General features: G+C 43.9%; 3 protein-coding genes across 4 annotated transcripts; 1 reads left to right on the forward strand and 2 right to left on the reverse strand.

The window, feature by feature from the left end:
- Positions 1-354: 354 nt before the first annotated feature.
- gpr161b (G protein-coupled receptor 161b) lies at positions 355-7,639 on the reverse strand. Its single transcript, XM_040202320.2, has 6 exons — positions 6,956-7,639; positions 5,271-5,658; positions 3,610-4,331; positions 3,093-3,200; positions 2,431-2,556; positions 355-2,294 (listed from the first exon to the last, which is right to left on the reverse strand). Exons 2-6 carry the CDS (start codon positions 5,612-5,614, stop codon positions 2,047-2,049), a joined length of 1,548 nt encoding a protein of 515 aa, XP_040058254.2. The 5' UTR covers positions 5,615-5,658; positions 6,956-7,639; the 3' UTR covers positions 355-2,046.
- A 1,921-nt stretch (positions 7,640-9,560) lies between these two features.
- On the reverse strand, positions 9,561-12,914 carry otc (ornithine transcarbamylase). Of its 2 annotated transcripts, none has more exons than XM_040202327.2 (10): positions 12,712-12,914; positions 12,439-12,577; positions 12,242-12,323; positions 11,538-11,625; positions 11,207-11,360; positions 11,000-11,122; positions 10,764-10,817; positions 10,527-10,676; positions 10,091-10,228; positions 9,561-9,970 (listed from the first exon to the last, which is right to left on the reverse strand). In XM_040202327.2, exons 1-10 carry the CDS (start codon positions 12,783-12,785, stop codon positions 9,911-9,913), a joined length of 1,062 nt encoding a protein of 353 aa, XP_040058261.2. In that variant the 5' UTR covers positions 12,786-12,914; the 3' UTR covers positions 9,561-9,910. The 2 variants fall into 2 exon arrangements, with proteins under 2 accessions (XP_040058261.2, XP_040058262.2); XM_040202328.2 differs by having other exon boundaries at positions 12,439-12,574; positions 12,712-12,898.
- A 400-nt stretch (positions 12,915-13,314) lies between these two features.
- On the forward strand, positions 13,315-22,980 carry rpgra (retinitis pigmentosa GTPase regulator a). Its single transcript, XM_078090263.1, has 13 exons — positions 13,315-13,462; positions 13,753-13,878; positions 13,969-14,061; positions 14,327-14,389; positions 14,497-14,655; positions 14,785-14,934; positions 15,030-15,188; positions 15,756-15,911; positions 16,003-16,127; positions 16,313-16,495; positions 16,924-17,425; positions 17,535-17,626; positions 18,996-22,980. The coding sequence occupies exons 1-13, from the start codon at positions 13,432-13,434 to the stop codon at positions 22,830-22,832; spliced, it is 5,676 nt and encodes a 1,891-aa protein (XP_077946389.1). The 5' UTR covers positions 13,315-13,431; the 3' UTR covers positions 22,833-22,980.
- The last annotated feature ends 60 nt before the right edge of the window (positions 22,981-23,040 follow it).

The raw sequence follows: 23,040 nt of genomic DNA on the forward strand, positions 1-23,040 counted from the left end.
GCACATTTCAAATAGTGTGTGTTAGTCATCTGACCCCGGAGACACTATTTAGCATTAACTAAAAAAAAATCCTCACAGGAGCTTTAAGCTCATTTCAAACTAAACTAGTCTTCAGACACACCGGATTGAGTAACGTTTATTGGTAGCACTTCAAACAGCTCTTCATGTTGTACATTGTTAGTTGGTAAGATGGTTTCTTCTGTAAGAATGTTTAACTGTTCTCTATAACGACCTTATTGTGATACGGTGTGTGAATAATGGTAAAGCCGCTTCAGTTTATTACTGCAAGACATGTGGTCGCTGTTGAAACATCGCACAAGCTTCACAACCACGAAAAAAAGAAAGTTCAGAGCGTTTATATGAAAGCATTTTAATAGAACAATCTTGATACAAAACCTTATGGCAAATATTTCTAATACTTAAACTGTATAGCGAAAATGAAAAAGGTTACATCACTTTGTGTATAGTACCATTCAAAAATATAAAAAGATGGAGGTAAGACTGAAGCACTGAACTTATTACAAATATCAGTTTCTTTCATAACTTTAAAGGGAGTGCTGGAGTGTAATCTTGAGGTAAACCACATTTGCCAACACTTATTTAAGAGCAGTTTTTTGTTAAAACGACCACATGGCAGCAACAGTAAATTCCTGACTGGTAAGCGATGATACTGTCTACAGTAATTCTTGATTTCTCTGACACAATGAGTAGTTTATATGTGAGCGATCACATACTGTAGCGGTTAATAATAATGTCATTACCATTCCCGTTTCTTCTCCTCTGCATGTTTATAATCAACACAGGTGTTTTCCTATTAAGCCGTGGAAAGTTTTTCCATAATGAATTATGGATTTCCAATGAAAATACATACTTTCCTATGCAAAATTGCTCCTCGGCGTCATGGTTGGGAGCTTATCCCAGCATGCACTGGGGTAGAAGTCAACAGACAAAACCGTAAAGGTTATTTTGAGTCTTCAACCCCCATCAATAGGCCTTCTCTACAGCAAACATTCAGACTCATGACAGCAGGAAGCCCACAGGTGTTACTAAGAACACTAACTGGGGGGCTCTGTTCCAAGGGCCCCAATAAAAACAGGTCAGTGAGTACTGTTCGCTGACCCATCACCGGTAATGACACATCGAAAGGCCTCTTTGATTCAACCGTGATTAGAAATTGATGGTTAAGACACTTAATTTGGAAAAGGGCTTAATTCAAGAATTTATATGCTAGTCATTGCTGTCAGAAGGCCTTTCGCTTACTGTGGTTTTAAATAAACAGTCATTTAGATCAATCTTTTTTAAACTAACTTTCTATCACCAAAAAGACGTAACATCTGTTACACACTCCCTTTAAATTCCCCCTTTATTACATTTAAGGCCTTTGACTGATTATGGCGAATAAGAACTCTACTTACGGGGTCATATCAATTAATTTTTCTTAAACCTCCAATATATTTCACTTTGACACTTTGATTTTAAATAAATACGGATGCAGATCATTCAAGCTAATGAAAACCCAAAGTAATGGATATTATGTTTCACTGTCAATGACCAGTATTTTAACTCTCACGTGTCCAACTCTGCATGCGGAAAACGCGTGTGTGTGCGTGTGTTCTACCAGCACACTGTCGTCTGTACCTGAATAAAGAATTTGGCTTTGAGATCGTCTCGTAATAAAATAGTTTAAAACTAACCGAAAACATAGGGCAAATTCTGAGGACCTTTTAACAATACAGAGTAATAGACAAATTACTACAACAATGTGATCCTTTAGGTTACAGTAGTTAAGGCTTCCTATTGATTACATGAAACCACACAAGACACTGATGGCGCACCTGGTTCGACATAGTGGAATTAATGTGCCTCTTTGTTTGCTAATCATTTCAAGTATAGAGTACCCATGTGCAGACAGGTCAACCTTCATAAACTGCACCAGCGCGGGACAAGCACCACTCTAAATAGTCACATGTAGAAGAGTTTGGGGTGTGCGCAGTGTAAAAAACACATCACCACACCTGCTTGTGTTCATGCTGGTTTTTCCTCCTCCTACTCTTCTCGGCCATCTTTAACGATCCCTTCATCAATGCTCTCCAGCCTCAGTCTCTGGCCGTCCAGGTATCTGGGTCTTTGCGCCGTTCTTGTCGTGAACAGCCCCCCCGGGAGAACCAGACCGTCCCCAAACAGGGTGAGCTTAGCGTCGCTCTCTATTGCTTTTGCCAGACAGGAGGCGAAGGTGTCCAGCGACTTGTGCACCTCTGCGTGGACTTGAACCGAGGACGTGGCAGTGTTTTCGGCTGAGGAGAAAACCACCGATACTATCAGACCAATGTTGCTTAGTGTGGGGCCCTTTGTTGACTACAAGTATCTTTTCAAACCCCCCAGTAAGTATGGAGTTTCCCTTCCCCTCTAATCTGTTTATGGAAATGATACCTTTGGCTTGCTCCACCTGGTCTTCAAAGGTGACAGAGCTCCTCCTTTTTCCGGACGGATTCCCGTGCTGTTGTGGGTGGGAGGAGCCGTCTGTGGAGAAGTCGTTTAGCAGCATCACATCTGTGCCTGTATGGGAAACATTACAGAGAAAAAGAGTTAATCGAGAGCAAAATGGAGAAGTAGACACATTCCTAATTTAAAAAAAAACACAAAGACAGCTGGACAATTCAGGATATCTCATCCACTTTCAAACGTCAGATAAGTTAATAGGAACACAATTCTAACATGATATCTCAAACTAACCGAAGTTTTTTGTTTTTCATGTCTGAAGAGTAGGCTGTAATGTTCCTGAAGAGAATATACTCCGTACTCAATTTAATTTCACACAAGAGTAAACTATGTCATTATTTCAATCCAGCTTCTTAAATGGATCATTGTTTATCTCAACTAAGCGTATATTTTTGTGGTCTGTAACCATTCAATCAAACATACACGTAGTTGTGGCAGATCTGCATTTCATTATGTGAACATTTATTAAAAAGTTGTAAACTTATTTAAAAAATGGAACATCTTTGAGGGTCAGTATGTTAATGTTAATTGAAAAATGTTGATTGGTAATTATTTATTGTTGGCCTGAAGGGCGTTTAACATGCAGCACTTACATGAGTCCTGAGTGAAACTGAAGCCAGTATCTCCCGTGCTGCTGCCTGGAGCCAGCAGATGACCTCCGCCGGCCAGCATAGCGGTCAGGTGAGGGGACATACCCAAATCTGAAAGAACACAAGCAAGATCTTGTTGAACAACATTATACAACATGTTAAATAAACGGAAAATAACCAAAACAGGCATTTTGACACTTAACATAAACCACATATTATTACACTAACATCTATTCCAGCAAACTTTGCACACAAAAACACCTCTACTAGTGTGTCTGTTTACAGTATACAAAAACAGTTTAGTGTGTAAATAAACTGTACCAACCTTCTCTGTACATAAGTTGTTTTTTAAATCTTTGTTGTCCTTGTGCTGACTGACTGTATGCCTATTTTTATCTTCCCAAATAATTTTTTTTGGTCTATGAATTGTTATCTTTACCTAAAGAGGTAATAAATAATAAAAGATTTTGAAAATTACATCTTTCTTTTTGATCGATTTGCATGACCGCCGCTCACCCACCTGTGATCCTGTTGGAGATGCTGAAGAGGCGGGACGTCCTTTGCCGCGTGGCGAACGACTCTCTGTAGTAGCGATCGCCAAAACACATCCCCAGCAGCTCCTTCCTCACCGTCTTATTCCACAGGCCGTAGATGAACGGGTGGCACACGGCGCTGCAGAACGACAGCCATGCCACCAAAGTCTCCAGTCCCTGAGACACACTCCCGTGTCCCCATAAAGCCTCGGTGCACACCACCGCGACATACGGCCCCCAGGTCAACAGGAAGGTGCCGACTACCACCAATATGGTGACAAAGGCCTTGCACTGGCTCCCTGCGTACACGAGGCTCCGCCGGCTTCCATTAGAGGAGGTCGAGGTGCTGGAGTTTTTACGTCCGTTCTTGTGGGCGCCAGAGGAGTCCTCGTGGGCCACAACCACCGTCCCACAGTGCACCTTCCTGGCTTTCATGCGGGCAACGCGGAAAATGACACCGTAACAGGCAAGCATGATGAATAAGGGGGGGAGGATGCACCAGATCACCCAGAAGGCCGTGTAACTCGGCTCTCTGTGCCAAGACGCCACGCAGGTCCTCTTGAAGCAGTCGAACTCAAAGGAGGACCAGCCAAACAGAGGCGGCAGACAGCCCACCAGGGAGTGCAGCCACACATAGGCGATGGCAACGACAGCCCGGTTTCCCGTGATCTTCATGGGGTAGATCATCGGGTAAAGAACTGCATAGTACCTGTTCGAATGAGAGGCAAACACAGTTAGGGAAGGGGGCCCTCCGGTCCAAATACAAGGACCGACTCGGATTTCAGTGAGTGATACAGAAGCTAAGGGCTAAAAGCTGCACTCATCCCCCCAACAATGCTGTTAAGTGTTTTCCAAAAAGCTGCATACAATCGAAACGGAGGCTTGGCAGGAGAACAAAAACATGCACTGTAATCACAAACTCCCAAAAGGTGACGAGGGTAATTAGGAGAGTAGAGGGAACAGTGAGGACTGTGTGCTACAGAGCTCACTTACAGTAGATCTCAACCACACTTTGCAACAATGTCACTTTACCTGAGAGACGTTACATTTCAACCAACCTGAAGTCCATCTAAAGAAAACTAAATACACTCATGTTCACTGGTGCAAAACTGATAAACTAGCAGATTATTAGTTTAGAAATTCACAGAGCCCTTGGGAGACATCTCTTTAAGACTAAAAAACTCTGGAGCTAAGCAATGTTCATGAGACTAATTCTGCTTGCTAAATGACCCAAATCATTTCAGTAATACAATTGTTGACAAAACTTTAAAACAATTACTCTTTCATCTGCACTTTGTGGGGAAAAGCATATCTTTTTGCCTGGATGAATTTAACGCATGTGGTCATATTATCCAAAAGTGTGTAATACGAGGGAACTCGTAAAGTACCTCCAGTAAGCAGCTCACCTACGTTTTTTAAGTGACCTGCTAAAAGACATGAACAAAGTCCAGAAACAAGCTTGTTTTTGTAACCATGGGGTCAATGCTTTGTCAGGATAAAAGTTGTAACATAACGCTGGAATTGAAAGCTGCATCAGTCACTTCTACCAAACAAAGGACCAACGTATGAGGTGCCCACAACTAGAATAGGTAAATAAATCATAAATCATTATCTGTACTTTAGACTCCAATAATCATCCAGCACTGACCTGTCGATGGCAATGGCTCCGAGGGTAAGCATGCTGGCAGAGCTGATGAGCAGGTAGAGCAGGGCAGTGAAGTTACACCACACAACCCCAAACACCCACTCCCTCCTCACGGAGCTCACGGCCACAAACGGGAGCACCAGCGCGGACAGCAGCAGGTTGGACACGGTCAGGCTGAACACAAACTTGTTGCTGGGCGTGAGCAGGTAAGGCCGGCGGTAGAGGGTCGCCACTATCAAGAGGTTGCCCAGGCAGGCCAGGAGCGTGATGGTTACAATGGAGACCGACTCCAGGGCGGCCAGGCCCTCAGCATTCCCCACAGCGCTGCAGTTCCTGCTGATGTTCATGGCGTGAGGCTGGGCCACCAGATAGGTGCGGAAAGGGTTGGCGACTGTTGGTGGAAAGGCGTAGTTAAAAATGATGATATTACAGAGGAACATAATCTGACTGTTAAAATGCCAAATCACTGCTGTGTGGAAAAGTTTGGGGAGCAAAGAACCACCATTTTCAGAGCTAAAAATGTAATTTAATTTCCCCGACCCAAAGTGGATTTGTTCCAACTTCTTGTTTTTTTTCCCCCAACCATGTTCCCAATGATTTTTAAGTAAAAGCTGCAGCGCCTGACATTTAAGAAGCTGTAACCAGAGAAGGTTTTGGCCTTTTTTGATGACTGAATTAAATTAGAAATTAGAAATCAATGCCGGTACATTTTCTGTCATTTCCGCTACAACAGATTGTCCTGAGATGTATGAACTGCATGACCTCAACTCTGATTAAATAATAAAAATAGTATTGGTAATGTACTCACAGTACCACGGTACTTGTGTTTTTCATATTTGTGCTACTTCATTTAAAACCACAACACATTTCAAAACAGCAACATTGTACATTTTACTGCATATTCATACAAGAGCTTTAGTTACTTTGAATACTGTTAGCTTTTCACAAATCATAGATTTGAAAATAAGATAGTTGGAGATTAAACTATGCAGCAATATGTAAAGTTAATCATTAGCTAAAATTCAGCTACAAAATTATGCAATATTGTAGCTAATAAACAATATGCACCAGTTCCTCTATTTACAAATGGGTTCGGATTCTGTGATGACGCTTACGGTTTTACTTTTGAGGGTATAACAGTAAATTAGTAATTAGCTTTTTACATTTTAGCACCATTGGTAATGTTGAGCAGAGGTTGTAACGTTGAACATGTAACCTTAAAGATATCTGAGCAATTACTTAAGAGTTTTTTTTACACCAAAATAAAACCAAATGCACGTTTCGGGTAAAAGTTTACGGCAAGAAAAGTAATATCAGTGGAAGCGCTTTTCAAATGTAAATCCACGGCTAGCTCACTTATCTACCGTTAGCTTCGGTTGACGTTAACATTATTTTACCAGAAAGAAACCATATTGTTCGTCATCTCCCACTTCGACGTTAACGTTACTGGGACAATCTTTACAGAGACGTAACGTAAAATGACAAGTCTGTCCCATTAGTCCAGCTGTAATGAAACGCGTGTGTCCCCGCTGGTAGACGCTAAACTTGTGACAAAGTGTTCCGCCGGTCTCGGCTCGCTAGCCGCGGCTAACGCGTCCAGCCGGTAACGTCCGTTAGCCCGGGCTAGCTCCAACTTTCTCCCCATTGTGCCCGGTCCAAACACGGCTCTCCCTCGCACACTTTTTTACCTGCTTCGGTTCGGCGCGGCGGCTCCACATTTCCTCCTTATCAAAAGGCGACGCGTCCATCGCAATTGCCCGTTTTCACGCTTAGTGGCCGGACAGCCGGCTGCGGGTTGAGCGCCGGGGGAAACGCGTGAAAGAAAAAAAGCCCGCTCCTCGACATTGCGGAGGTGGATAACGCGAGTCCCTCGTTAAGCCGCGGGCGGCCAGCTGCGGCTGCAATGGCGTCCTCCCCCTTCTCCTCCTCTTCCCACCTCAGCCTCTACTCGTTCTCCAGTGGGTGGGTGGTCGTTTCCCCAAACCGAGAACGGTCTTCTTCCGCCATTGTTGTCCCAGTGACCCCCCGATGTGCAGCTTTCGTTAGTTGTGCCACTTTATAGAAGTTATGCGCCTTTTAATGATCATGACACACGCATTGCGTTAACGGTTAATGTGTTTCGGGTGCAACGTGTAGTTGGTGTAGTGCATTTGTATCGATGTTACAGAAAATATGTGCGCGTGTGTATTTCCTTAATGACGGGCAGGTGGTGTTTATGAATGAAGCGGTTTGTGTCATTTTTCATCCGTGTGGACCACCCACGTGGATCAAAGATTCCCGCACATCAACAACGCGTCATCCGACGTCCTCCAATCAACGAGCCGGGACGCTACCGCACGCTTCCACCGGAGGGCGCACATCCACCTCCATGCATCCATGCAGGTATACTCGGTGGTGTAGTGGGTATACTGGGATTTCTCCCCTCCCAGCGTCATACTCGCCTGTCCCAGAGAGAGCGGGGTTGGGGGGGAGGGACCTTTTAACAAGTAGCAAAGGATTTATTTGCAAGGCAATTTAACAAAATTCACAAACATGAACATAACCAAAACCTGTTGAATGTTTTAGAAAACAGAGAACCTACGGCAGAATTCTCTGTGCAGGTTCCCAAATTACTTGCTGTATTTTTTGGTGTTTCGCAGTGGCTCTTCCTGCATGGCAAGTGTGGGGAAATGAGCAAAAGATTTGTTCATAATTAGTCTGGAGAACAAAGTGAGCTTGGATGCGAAGGCTTTCACGTGTTTGTACATGTCGTGAACAAACTGATCTTTTCCCTGCAGTTTCACATTCAGCTCATTCATGTGTAAAAATATGTCCACAGCAAACACAAAGTCATTAAGCCAGTTCTTGTCGCTTAGCTCAAGGAATTCATTAGATTTTCCCATCAACTCCAAAAATTCAATGATGTCCTCTTTCAGCTTCTGCATCAGTTTTCTCCAGGAATCTAATTGACTGTGCTGAAGTCATCTTGCTCTCATGAAGTTCACAAGTTTTACAACTGGATTCACAACATGATTAAGCTGCAATACAGACTCACACAGGGATTCCTGATGGCTTATGCAGTGGAGGAAAATAAGGTCCTGGTCAGAGGTTTCCTCTATCACTTTATCTTGGTCATACATCTCGTTGTTCATTTCAGGGACTCCATGGTTAAAAACTCCTGTTATTGCAAAACTGTCATCAATGACTCGGATAAAAATGAGGAGCTGAGCAGTGTCTTTTATGTCTGTACTTCCATCCAGTGCCAGTGAATATAACTCAAAGGAATCTGACTTTTTGTGTATTTGGCTCAATCTATCAATCAGTTCCACACAGCGAGTCACAGTCCTGCGTGATTAACTGACTTTTTCAAATTAGCCTTTGTTCTCCGGACACAAGATGTCGGCTGTCTGTACCATACGTTCTTTTACAAACTCCCCTTCGGAGAAAGGCTTGCTAGCCTTTGCTATTTCGAATGCCACCAAAAAACTTGCCTTGGTAGTTGACTCTTGAATCGCAGTTTGTTGGTGAAAAAAAGGTTCCTGAGTCTGTAAATTACATTATTTGCCTGGTGGAGGTCACTGAGGTAACAACTCCACAGTGGCAAAGCCCCTGGGATTGATGAGATCGGTCCGGAGATGCTGAGAGCAATGTGTGTTGGGGGGCTGTCATGGATGACACGCCCCTTCAACATTGCATGGAAGTCTGGGCCAGTGCCAAAAGAGTGACAGACCGGGGTGGTGGTACCCCTCTTCAAAAAAGGGGACCAGAGAGTGTGTGCCAATTACAGGGGTATCACACCACTGGTAAAGTCTACTCCAAGGTGCTGGAAAGGAGGGTTCGGCCGATAGTTGAACCAAGGATTGAAGAGGAACAATGCGTTTTTTGTCCTGGGCGTGGAACGACGGACCGGCTCTTTACTCTTTCAAGGATAACGGACGGGGCTCGGGATTATGCTCATTCAGTCTACATGTGTTTTGTGGACCCGGCGAAGGCGTAGGACCGGGTCCTTCGAGAGATAATGTGGGAGGTGCTGCGGGAGTACGGGGTTTACAGACCGGAAACACCACAAGGGATCGGTTTTGGGCAATGCGAGCTGTCTCAACCGGACATTTCAGGTCGTCGTAGCGATGTGAATGAATGAGATGGTGCAAGATCTTGCAAGGAGACCCAATGCTGTTTACGTGCACGTACTGGGACTATTTTTCTCTAGACTACTGAAATGCGTTTGGTGGCGAACACTATTTTGTGCTGAAAGGCAGCTATTTACTTACTATTTATAATTTCACTGGTAACTGTATTATGAAAGCAATAAGGTACTTGAGGCAGAACTTTATTTTCAATAATGTAACAGTTTGACGGTTCATATCTCCATTTTGTGTAAAAACCCTATTGATTGTTTTACAAATTATATTTAATATGAATCACTCCATTAGACCACCATTACATGTCTCCTCTTGCGCGCCCCCTAGAGGCCACTCGCGGCACCCCAGGGGTGCCTGCACCACACTTTGGGAATCCCTGCTCTAAGGCATTAAACAATGAAAACAGCTACTCTCGGGTAACCCGCCCTGTGGGTCACATCAGACATTGAACTATTCAGAGGCGCCTGAAATAGGACATTCAAACTTTATGACACGAAAGTACAAGTCCACCTTATGTTAAAGTTAAAACTTGAGCGAGGGGATCTGTGGAGCGTAGTCAGTCAGAAGAGACACCATCAGACCCTGAAAGAGAAGACGGGTGTGACGATCAGCTTACGGAGAGTCAAACTCCAGGCGGACACTATTCTGACAGGAACACCTGAACCCATGCAAGTATAAAACGGTTATCACCAGGTTACTCACCATGATCGTCCACTTTCTATTCTCTGCCTCAGAGAAGACGAGGGAGCGGGACGAGTAGAACACCTGGTCGTCCACCTCCTCCATTTTGCGGGGGAGACAATGCAGGAAGGTCCAGTTTGCTTCGGCCACACTTCCCGTCTGTAGTGGAGCAGAAGCAAACCGGCTTGAACTCAGTGACAGAGGTGACGTTAGACTTTAGCACGTTCGCAAAGTATTTACCTGCCAGGCGGAAAGACATATTCTTTCTGACCAAAATAAATACTGTAACCTGTTTTTAGACAATTCTATCATCATGTCCAAGGCAATAGTTTTATTTAAAGCCTGCCTGGAGATTTATAAGCCAGATAAAGTCTGTGATTAATGCTAGAGTGAATGTTTACCATACAAACAATTAGAAGAAAATGTGACCATGTGCTAGACCGTGTTTTTAAATTACCTGCATTGTGATCTGGTAACCTTTAAAGTCTTTGAGCCTCTTTTTCTTTTCCTCCTCCTGTCCCATGCTCACCCAGGTGTCAGTGACCAACACATTGCTGCCGCGAGCAGCCTCCATCGGGTCAGAGGTCAGAACAAGCTGAGTCCCATGCTGAGACAAGATGCAACGTTATGAATGAATAAGAAGTCCTTTGACAAGAAGTGTTTTTAAAATAATGACATCTGCAGACAACCTCACTTCTTTGGAGAGTCTTTGTGCCTCTTCAATAACACTCCTCTCTGGCTCATAACCCTGTGAATCAAAATACAGCTTCAGGTTTGTACATAACAAAACACAACCACTGGCCTTTGTTTCCCAACACACTGGGAGGGATCTGATGCTTGAGGTTGACAGCGTGCATCTATATCTGCCAACTATAAAACAAGACAGTAGAGGAAGGCCCAATGTACTTTACGACAAGAAATGAGGCAAACCTTTGGTGTAGCAATCTTAAGATGAACTCCCAATTTAGCTGCAGTCATCATGAAGGAGTGGAGGACGTTGTTCCCATCTCCAATCCAGCTCACTGTTAGACCACTAAGGGAACCATAATGCTCCTGGGGGAGAGTGGTAACGAAGAACACACAACGTCATCATCAATTTCTGGAAGGAAATGGCAGTGTGCGTAGGAGTCGCAGTACCTGTAAGGTGAGGAAGTCGGCCAGAATCTGGATTGGGTGGTAGAGGTCGGACAAGCCGTTAATAATGGGGACAGAGGCCTCCTTTTCCAGCTCCTCCAGGGTGGAGTGGCTGTACACTCGGGCCAAGACAATATCGCAGAGCCCCGAGAGAACTCTGAGGCAGGAGTTTACAAGTTACACATGTAAATGAGACAAGGAATACCATGCAACCTAGGACTTCTCCAGATAAAACACATGAGAAAGGAGTACAAAAAGAAGGCTGGTTCCAACCAACCGACTGACATTAATTAAATCTTATTCCCATGAGCGAGAGCATGAATATAGAGCTCACCTTGCTGTGTCTGTGCTACTCTCATTCACTCCAAGGTGGATGTCCTGAGAAGTGAGGAAACAGGGGTGTCCACCCAGCAAAGCAAAACCTGGAATTATATATTATTGAAACAACCTCAATATTCCAAATGGCCAGCTGGTGCATTAATGCAACAAACACAACCTTGTGCAAGCGTAGATGAGGAGCAGTGCAGGGAACGAGAGGAGTGGACCGCAGACGCTTTGTTCCTGGATGGACTGAAAGTCGCCTTTCAGCAGTTCTTTTGTGTCCATGTCCACAATGACCTTAACGCTGCTGAACACACTGGCGAGCGGTATCAACCCAGCTAACAGCGCAAGCTGCTACATTTCCATTAGCTTGATCTTATTCGTGTGTATTGCTTTCTTTTATAAATTGTTATCGTAATCATTATTATAAAGGATTATTAGTAATATCTCATTACCACTATTTTACTTTACAGTAAAGCGGATGTATCGTGTTCATAATTGACTTTTCTGAGAGTGCATTTGCTCTCTTTACTTTATTTCAAGTGCATTGTTTGCACTTTAAAATGAGTGTAGAGTAATAAAACAATTAATCCCCCCAAAAATATTGTTCCAATTGTGCAAATGAACACTTACAAACTTTCTTTGTAACATTTTACCATCTGCCTAAAATCAGTTACTTTTTTATTACAAGCACAAATTGAATACAACACCAGACACCTGTTTCTGTGGACATTCTTGTCCTGGTGCTCCTCTTCTCAAATATCATAGCAATCGACTTTCCTTGCAGAAGAGGGAGATACTGAAATACAAATGAAAGTTAGTTACATTTAAATGATCCACCGTGAGGCTGCACGGTGAACCTGAGAACGTTTACCACATGCACACTGCAGCAGCCTTTACTCGGCGTTAGCAACCTGTTTCTCATGCTTGATCCGGTGTTTTAGATCCCCTGACACCCACAACAGCCTCTTGATCTCATCTGCGCTGAAGTCTTTCAGAGTGAGACAGCTGCGACCCTTTAAGGGAACCGAGCCGAGGGAAGCGGCCCCGCTGCTGAGAGACACACACGAGGACACAACGCGTATCAGTCTAGTGGCTCTTGTACTAATATTTGTGTTACTAATAGAATGGACGAACCTAAGTAACGTCACGCTAACCCTGCAACAAAGTTTCCTGGAGTTTCTTACCTGATCCCTCGTGACGAAAGAGTTTTAAAGCATTTGAAGATGGTGTTGTTTACAAATAGTAGTTTAAAAGACATTGTTGCTCTGGTTAACTTCAATGGAAAATAAACTCAGTGGGAATGTTTCATCAGAGTAAAAGGTTCAATCGCTCGCTCTCAGAGGGCTCACAGCCAACCAGCGCTGGAGCTACCGCTGACGTCACAGCAGAACCCGGAAGCGAGGCGTGGCCTCCTCCCAAGTGTTCACTGTTTGTAGTTGTTAAGATGAGATGGGACGAATAAGGCTCTTTTGGTTATTCATGTTGTAATGTAATGTATTTTATCTACAAATAAAAAAACATGAATTCCTATAATGCATTTTGCACATACAGTCTGCCAGTAAAAATAAACAAACTGCAAATATAGGCCATTGTTACTTGTTATATACACTTTTGATACATTTTAAAAGTTACAGATGTAGAACTTAAAACCATAATTCGTCTTTTTGTTTTCCTTTCAGTGAGGATTGTCTCAACACTGAGTAATTACACCATGAATCTGCTCCCTTGATCACTTAAAAATATATATGTTGCACCTATGAGTAACTTTATTTTCATGTTGAGTTCTGATACAGCAGCCAACTGGCTCTCATCCATCCCTCTTCTACGCCATCATGATCATCTGCGCAATCAGCACCGGGCGGGGCGGTGCAAGTGAGGATGTGTGAGGGGGGAGAGCAGTGGAGATGACGGGACAGGACGATGTGGACATACCCGGTGAGAGCACTTAATACAGTTAACCAGGATACAAACATATCTTGATGAATGGTATACTTACCTGCCCATTGTACTAGTGGTTCCCACATATCCCATGTGTGTGTGTGTGTCTGTGGTTGACCTGCAGCTATTTCTGTCAGGCAGCTACTTAAATGGCTTGACATGAGACATCAGGTTGGGATTTAGCCGGTGTTAAATTAGAAGAGAGTGTGTTAGTGCTTCCTTTAAGTCTTGCAGGGTTAATTATACCTTTCAAGGCTTCTTTGAAAAGATAGTACATTTGTCCTCAGCAACAGGAGCCATCTTCACATTTGGAAAGAGCAGTTTTGGTGACAACATGCCTGGTAAATTCTGGTTGAAGAATGACCAGCCAGTGCATCTATCTTGCGGAGGAGAGCACACTGCTGTCATTACAGGTGCAGACAATCTATGCACATTTTAAAAGGAAACACGTACTGTGTTCAACGTTAAATATTTGAGTAATTAAATAATTATTTTTCCAGCAGAAAATGGCAGGTTGCTCATGTTTGGTGGTAATACTTCAGGCCAACTGGGGCGTGGATTTAAGCCTGCAGCTACCAAACCTGAAACTGTGAAAGGTGAGTTATTTGACATCAAAACTGTAAATAAGGATTTCAATTATTATAACATACTATATAATTCATTAACTGCTTGGTCAGTGAAATTAAAAAAACAGCAGAAAAGCCAAACAGTAACATGGTACATTTATTTACTTAATTATCATACTTAATTTTTGACTATTGCCCTAAAAAACAGGAAAATATTGTAATATTGTATAACATATATAATGACTTTATATAAATTTAACAATCAGTGTATGAAACTGTTGTATTTTTCTTTCAGCCTTAAAGTCTGAGAAGGTGAAACTTGTAGCTTGTGGGAGAAATCACACAATTGTCTGCACATGTAAGATGATTAACAAATAACATCAGAATTTCAAACATATTTCCTTAAATACAGAACCGAAGGGCCCAGAATTGTTTGTGTTAAATTCAGTTTTTGTGTATCTCTAGGGAAGGGTAGTGTGTTTGTTACTGGGGGTAACCAGGAGGGGCAGCTTGGTTTGGGCCACTGCAACAACACCACATCCTTTCACCTGCTGCAGTCCTTCTGTGACCGTGCACCAATCAAAATGCTTTCTGCAGGATGCAACACCTCAGCTGCCTTAACAGGTCCGAACATTGACACTTAATAATGTAACAGGAGCCTCCGTCAGACCAACGTGCTGCTGCCAAAGTCCAAACTGTGTGTGTGTGTGTTGTTTGTTTTAATACTCTGTGTGTGTTGTGTTGTGTTGTTAGAGGACGGGAGGCTCTTCATGTGGGGAGACAACGCCGCGGGTCAGATCGGTTTAGGGAAAAAGAGCTTTGCAGCAGAACCCACACAGGTGGATGTTGGGAGAGCGGTGATGTGGGTCTCCTGTGGGTACCACCACTCAGCATTTGTCACAGGTACGACGCAGTCTAACCAAACGCAGCACAGGAGACTGTTTGAGGGTTCATTTAACAAGCCTCCTCATTCCAGCGTTGTGTCGGCTCTCCTTTAGCGGATGGAGATCTCTACTCGTTTGGCCACAGCGCCAATGGAAGGCTTGGTCTCCAGGTGGAGCAGCTGGCCAATCACAGAGTCCCTCAGCGTGTGCAAGGGTTTCTGGGTGATGTCACCCAGGTGTGCTGTGGAGGGGAGCACACTGTGGCCCTCGCAGGTAGGTTTGGACACTTTTTTTTACGGTTTATATTTGATATATGTCAGAAATACACTCATGTTGGTATTGAAAGAAGTATTCGAGTGTGAATACCATCGTGTGGAAAAAGCAGTTTGTGGTTTTAGCTAAAAATACAGTATCAGTAAAATTAAGTAATAGTTTTACTAGTAAAAGTTCTCATTATGCAGACAGGCCTTTTTTATGGATGGAATAACTCATTTTGCACATTTCTCAAATAATAAAAAAAACAAGAATAACGAATAAAATAATCAATATACAACAAATTCTGAATGCATAAATTATTCATCTGTAAATTAGTAAGCAGAGGTAAACACTCATATGGTCCTTTCCCTTTCTATGACAATTGTTAACATATACGCATAAATTATTGTCTTAAAAGGAATTTTTAGAGAAGCGTGTGAGAATCTTAAAAGAAGACACATTACAAGAAAATTCATAAATTCGACTTCTATCAATAATAGACATAAATTATATAACATAAAATACTTTCCACTACTGCTACTCGTCGAAGCCGTCCATCACATTGTGTCTGTTTTGCCGTGCCAGAGAACAATGTGTACACGTTCGGCAGAGGTCAGTACGGCCAGCTGGGCCACGGGACGTTTCAGTTTGAAGCTGATTTGCCAAAACCACTGGAGCACTTTTGTAACAGCAGCATCAAGCATGTCGCCTGTGGAGAGAACCACACCGCTGTGATCACAAGTAAGTACTCCCCGAAGATGCGTATTACCGATCATCTGGATGCGATTAAATAGAAGTTTCAGGCTTGATGTAAAGCGTTTGTCCTCCTCAGACAGCGGGCTTCTCTACACGTTTGGTGATGGTCGCCACGGGAAACTGGGATTAGGGGTGGAGAACTTCATCAACCAGTTCAGACCGACGCTCTGCGCACGTTTTCTCAAGTACAGTGTTCGGCTGGTAAGTGGATGTGAGGAACAGGCTCAGGGTGGCCTCGTCCCCCTCAGCTCCACCTGTGGGGGTCGTCAAATGTCCTTTATCAAAACACTATTGAGCTCTATGACTGCAGTCCCTCTCACGAGCGGCTTATCCCGTGTGATCCTCGCCAGCGTGCAACGTGGAGTCATTGTGTGTCCCCCGTTTAGGTGTCGTGCGGTGGCGACCACATGCTGGTGCTGGCTGAACCCAGACTGGAAGAGGACGTCCCAATCAGAGAGAGCTTTTGGGAACCAGGTGACATGGAAATGCTGCTGCTGGACACTTTGATTGATCCTAATCCGATATTCCCAATCACGGCCCTCGCTGCTCGAGCTCGCCACAGAGACAAAGTGAGAAGCCTGCACCGTGGTGCTTATTTTCAGATGGTTGCAACCTGTAGGTATCTGGTTTCTGGTCCGATTAATTTTACTATTTATGAATGTTTTTAGGAAAATATGAGATATAAAAAGAAATAATTCTAGGCCTAATAGTCCTTTCTGGTTTGTCACCTTGACCACTATGATTGTATGTGAACAAGTATTAAATTGTATGTATGTAGGTTGAGAGGGGCTCTTGTTTTACTCTGTGAATCCTGCAGAACGTTTGCTGTCTTAGCTTTAGATCATTGTAATCACAGTTTACCTCCAGTAGAAAGCAGTATTACACCAAGTTGTGGCTCTGCTACAGTGCTGCTGACTAGCCGGTTGGGGGAGCGCCATCTATGTTCAAACCTTTTACTCAATTTTTTTGTTGCTATTTTTCCCATCTTTTCTTTCAGGGAAACTCTGTGGAGCAGTTTGGAGAGATATTTCACAACCTTCCACGTCTGAATTCAGATTTCCTCAACACTTCCTGGCAAACGTCCAGAAATATCTTGACTCCAAAAACGTCCTCGAAGGATTTAGTCGCCCCTTCATCTGCCCCAAAATCAGCAGTGAAAATAAGCCCACAGCCCTCCTGTAGATCTCAAATCTCATCCCTTAAGTCATCGAGCCCACATTCTCAATCATCAAACACCTCTGTGACTAAATCCTCTACTGCTGCTTCTTCTAAGTCCAAATTCAAAGAGCTCCGTTCTGCCTTACCATCACCAAAGACTATAACTAAACATAGCACCATAGCATCTCACAAGAGGTCTTCAAGAAGAAGACTGTGTGGAGCGGCAACCGCCAACAAGGCCTTAATTGATGAATCTCCTCTAACACCGCAAGAGCCCTGCAGTCCCACCAGACCCTCCAGTGACATTTCCAATAACCATCATCCTACCTCGCCTGAAACAGGTATTTTGAACCCATAATTTCATCCAGTTCTGAGCTGAGTTTTTACCTTTTGTTGGATACTACTTGTTTTCGGCTGCTTCTGTAACCCAATCATTGTCGGTTTTTGCAGAGGGAGATGCTTCTCATGGAAGAATTGCAGTAGAAGAAGTGAATGAGAATATTTCTGAGGATGGAATCGGCCCAGACTTTTTGACAAACATGGTGAGAGAACTTTGGTTTCATTTTAAAACAGTAGAGTGATACAGTATATTGTCCGCAAGGTCATAAAGGCAGAGTTAGTTGATCTTCATTTGGGGTTATTTTCCCCTTTAGGCCTCTTGGTTGTAGGCTGGATTATGTTCACTACAAGGCAGGAAGCAGCAATGTTAAACACACACTGACTCACTGGAAAAGTGCTCAGGTCAGCATACATACTGTCTGTGCGTCTGTGGAGACATGTTCCATTTCGCATAACATTGAAGTGAAGTATGAAATCAAATTCAGTGTTATGGTTTCTTAATTTTTACCCATTTCTTTTCAAAATCTTTCTGATGAATCCCCTCAAAGTGGATTCAGAGATTATGAATTGATCTGCTAATTCACAAACGGGTCTGGCCTGCAGCCAAGATACAGATGTAGCAGACTTACACAACATCACACACACAAACACACACATATGTGTCATAGTGCAACATGTGGCGCACAGCAACCCAAACAATTCATTGTTCATTACAATCTTGCCATAGTAGAAACTTCAGGAGTAACAAATAACCATATAAAGTAGGATTCCCTGAGTCCTCAAGTACATGCACCTCAATATTTAGTTAATTGCATTACTTGAACAAATGCAACTCAGTGCTTATGTTCAGTCATGCGTGGCTTTACATGTGTGACAGTTATGAACACGTGGACCACAGTTAGTAATCTTTCATTTAAAATTCTGCTATGACAGAGCTGAAATGTCTTTTCTCACACCCAAGTGACTCCCAACGAACCTCTGTCAAATGCAGACAGAAAAACAACGATTCCATTCATCTTCTCTCCACTGTCACCAAGGTTTCCTTTACCTCCCACCCACATCTGTATGTCAGATATGTTGATGACTAATCAGTGATCCGCATCATGTGTGCCCACCATGCAGTGGAAGTATAAAGCTGCAACAAAGGGAAACATCTCAAATTCTACTTATTACATGAGTAATACACTAATTCCAAGCTATGCTTTTTACTGGCAATATAATGGCTTCTTATGTACTGCTGCAAACAGTTTGTATGTTGGTAATTATATTCATTTTTATCCATCTACGCCCGCAAAATCTACTGCAACCTTTGTCCCAAGATTTTCTGATGTAGTTTGTATTTTTATTAATAAACAAGAAACAGCTTCCTCATACCAGCACTGCCTTGCTTCTGGCAGTAAAACACATAAAACATTAAATGGCTACAGATCCAGTAATGTTGAATACAGGTCTGCTGCTGTGGTGGTTCAAGCTTCCCTTTTTATAACACACAAAATCAGACAGACATGTGACCTTTTTCTCCCAGTTTTATTATCATTTTTACATCCCCATTTCCTTTGTGATTTGGTTTAGGAGAAGAAGAAAGGCCCAGCTCTTAGAAGAACACCGGACGAAGGACATTTGTTTCAGTTCAATGGGAATCCAGGACAAAAGTCTCCTACGGCCTCGCCCGCAGTGCTCGTGAAAAGCTGTTTGAAAAACACATTTAAAAGCATCTCACCCGAAGGCAAAGAGAATAGCACCAAGCAGTCCAATAAAGTCAGAACTCACGTACAAACTCGGAAAGAACCCTCCGATTTTGAATCACCAAAACTATCTGAGTCAAGCCAAAAAACTCCACAATCTGTCAGGAAGACACTGAATGAAGCACAACGGGGACTGAATAAAGTGAAGGGAAATGACAGGAGAAAAAGAATTGTGAAAAAATGCAACATAAACAAAGAGGAAATGGAGGCCGTCACTTTAAAGAAAAACTTGGGGGGGGCAACAAAACAGGAGGAAAATAAATCGTCTTTTCAAAAGACACCTCATGGTATCGAGATCACAGAAGGAAATGAAACAACAAGCAAAAGTGGAAGTGGGTCACCTGTAGAAAAAGATGCTGAAATCCAGAATGAAAGCACAGAAGTCAGACGTGTTGAAGTGCAGGTGCAGCGAGTTAAATCAACCACAACAAAAGATTTGCACAAGGTCGGCACTGCTCTGGGAAAAGGTCAAAATAAAGCACCGGATTCAAAATCAGCACCAGTGGGGAAAGAAACCACACGTGTTCAGATTAATACTAATAAAACTGGAAGGGTGAAATCTACACCTGTGAAAGTTGAAGGTGAACTGCAAGAAGTCAAAACCACACTAGTCAGAAATCAAAGTAAATATGGAGGAAACACTTCAATCAAAAGTAAAAGCAAAGCAAACGTTTTAGAAAAAGAGTCAAACAGTCCGCAAATGAGTGACATGACTACAGATGAGCAAAAGATGCCTGACGCTGAAAAGTCCAAGCTCAAGGCTGAAAGAAAAACCGGAAGAGAAGGAGGTGATGAAGTCCGAGTGGAAGGAGAGGAAGACTCTGAAGTCATGACCAGGGCCAAACCGAGAAGCAAGGAGACCGAGGCTTCCAGCTCGCCGATATCCCAGCAGGATACACCGCTCGAACTCCGGAGTAAACCCATTTCCTCACAAAGAACCGGGGCGGTTCCCAACGGGGGGGCGAACTCCCTGCCGGCCTCGGCACCTGTTGGGCATCTGATTGTTTCTGGAACGCGCAGAGAGGAAACTCAGAGCCTCACCGAAGAAGAGCCGAGGTGGGGGGAGATCCTCGGTGCGGCGGCACGTCTTCTTCCGGCTGCTGGGACGGCAGCTGCAGCTGTGGGGCTGCTCGGTGAGGCGGTGACGGCCGTGGCGATGCTGCAGTCTGATAGTGACCCAGTTACCCCCACAGCCCCCAAGACGCCGGGTCGAGTGAAACATTTCACGAAGCAGGGGGCAGTCACGCAGCCTTCGTTTTCCCCGACGGTGTCACATTTTTCTTCCACAGAAGGTCCAAGTTCGCCGGAAGGAAGCACGAGGAAAGGCGGTCCGGTCAAGGAGAACGTGGTTTCAGAAGAGGAGGGTCGTGACGCCACTCGGTCACAACAGCGGGTGAGGAAAATGGACGGGGGGGGAGACTTCTCACAAACAAATCACGAGAACAGCGGCGCAGATGAGGGAACTTCTCAGCAAAAACACGAAGGAGACGAGAAAACGCACACAGATCGCGGCGGAGAAGAAGCCGATACTGTAGACGAGGAAAAGGAGGTGGATGAAGAATGTAGAAGCAATGTCAAAGACAAAGAGGAAGAAGAAGAAGAAGAAGGGGGAGGTGAAAGTATCAATGAGTTAGAGGAGAGTGTTACAACAGCGACTGAGGAAGAGCAAGATCATGAAACCTCAGAGGGTGAGGAAACAGGTTCAAACAGTGAGGAAGAGGATGAAGGAATTGAGAAGGCTCATGTGAATGACACGGATGATGGGAAAGAAGAAAGCAGTGAGAGAGGAGGGGGAGCAGGAAGTGAGTCTGATGAAAGTGAAGAATCTAGTGAAGAAGAGGAGGAGAGTGAGGTGAGCGAGGATGAGGACGATGTTGGCGTTGAGGACTCGGGGAGCAGCAAAGAGGAGGAGGAGGACGGACACAGAGGTGACGCTTTAGAGTCCGATTCTGAAGTAGAAGAAGAAGAAGAAGAAGACGAAGAAAGCATTGAGAATGAGGAAGATGAGGAACTAAGAAATCTCGACAAAGGTGAGGATGAAGAGGACAACTCAGATGAAGGGGAAGAGGATAAGAGTGAAGGGGAGGAGAATGAGACACAGGACAAAGCAAGTAAGGATGAAGATAGTGAGCCTGATGAAGACGAGGAAAACCAGGATATAAGTGAGGGGAAAGAAGAGGAGGAGGAATGTGAGACTAAAGCATCTGTAGATGAGGGAGAAGATGAGGACAAGACTGCTGTTGAGGAAGAAGAGGGTGAGGATGAGGATGAGGAAGCAGAAGAAGGAAATGAAAAGGGTTCAGAAAATGATGAAGAAGTTGAGGAAGAGGAGCATAAGGAGAAAAAAGAGAGTAAGGAGGGACTCACAGAGGAGGAGGAAGAGGGTGAGGAGGACGAAGAAAGTAAGGAGGGGTTTACAGAACAGAAAGAAGAGAGTGAGGAGGAAGAAGAGGGTGAGGAGGAAGAAGAAAGTAAGGAGGGGTTTACAGAACAGAAAGAAGAGAGTGAGGAGGAAGAAGAGGGTGAGGAGGAAGAAGAGGGTGAGGAGGAAGAAGAAAGAAAGGAGGGGTTTACAGAGGAGGGAGAAGAGGGTGAGGAGGAAGAAGAAAGTAAGGAGGGGTTTACAGAGGAGGGAGAAGAGGGTGAGGAGGAAGAAGAGGGTGAGGAGGAAGAAGAAAGAAAGGAGGGATTTACAGAACAGAAAGAAGAGAGTGAGGAGGAAGAAGAGGGTGAGGAGGAAGAAGAAAGAAAGGAGGGGTTTACAGAGGAGGGAGAAGAGAGTGAGGAGGAAGAAGAGGGTGAGGAGGAAGAAGAAAGAAAGGAGGGATTTACAGAACAGAAAGAAGAGAGTGAGGAGGAAGAAGAGGGTGAGGAGGAAGAAGAAAGAAAGGAGGGGTTTACAGAGGAGGGAGAAGAGAGTGAGGAGGAAGAAGAGGGTGAGGAGGAAGAAGAAAGTAAGGAGGGGTTTACAGAGGAGGGAGAAGAAGATGGCAAAGGAGAGTTAGGAGAGGAGGAAGGAGAAGAGGAAGAGAAGGAAGATGAAGAGGAGGAAATAATAAAGATGAATGAGAAAAATATTGAGGCCAGAAAGACGATGGTAGGGAGCAATGATGATGAAGAAGAAGAGGAGGATGTAGAAGAGGAAGAGGAGAATGAAACAAAGGCAGAGACAAATCTCAGAAACCAAATCGGAGCAGCAAAACAAGGAGGCCTTGAAGAAAAAAAAGTTAGTGATTCCGGGGGAATTAAAGATGAAAGTGAGGAAGACGCTGACGAAGAAGATGAAGAGGGAGACGAGGAGGAGAGTGAGGAAGAAGGAAATGCTGCTAAACGTGGTAAGATACATGATAAAAAGAAGGATCACAAGAAAGAAAAGGGGCAGGAAGAAGAAGAAGGGGAAGAGGAGGAGGAGGAGGAGGAGGAAGAAGAGGAGGAGGAGGAAGAAGAGGAGGAAGAGGAGGAAGAGGAGGAGGAGGAGAAAAAGAAAAAGGTCCATTCAACAAAAAACATGCAGGCGTTGCCTCCCGACAGTAAATACAAACAACATAAAGAAACACCCAAACCAGCAGCGAGGACGAAGCAGAGCGCCGCAAGAGAGAAGAAACCAGACGACTCGCAGCAGTTCTGGGACAACGTTCTGCCTCAGTACCTCGATCTGCACTGAACGTATGAACAAAACAGTTTAACAGTTATATTATTCGTATTGTCAACACATTCAACACAAAGACCAGAAATCAGAGGCATTAGTCCGTCTCTCAATGTCTACGAACTTTGTCCAATGATCAGATTGTGAATTCTGCATCGAAATCCAACCCTGCTAATGTGTCCTTCACTGCCTGAGAACCTGTGTGGTGGTTTAAAAAAATAAATAC

Source organism: Gasterosteus aculeatus, chromosome 16 (assembly GCF_964276395.1).
Source record: "Gasterosteus aculeatus chromosome 16, fGasAcu3.hap1.1, whole genome shotgun sequence".
NCBI lineage: Eukaryota > Metazoa > Chordata > Actinopteri > Perciformes > Gasterosteidae > Gasterosteus > Gasterosteus aculeatus.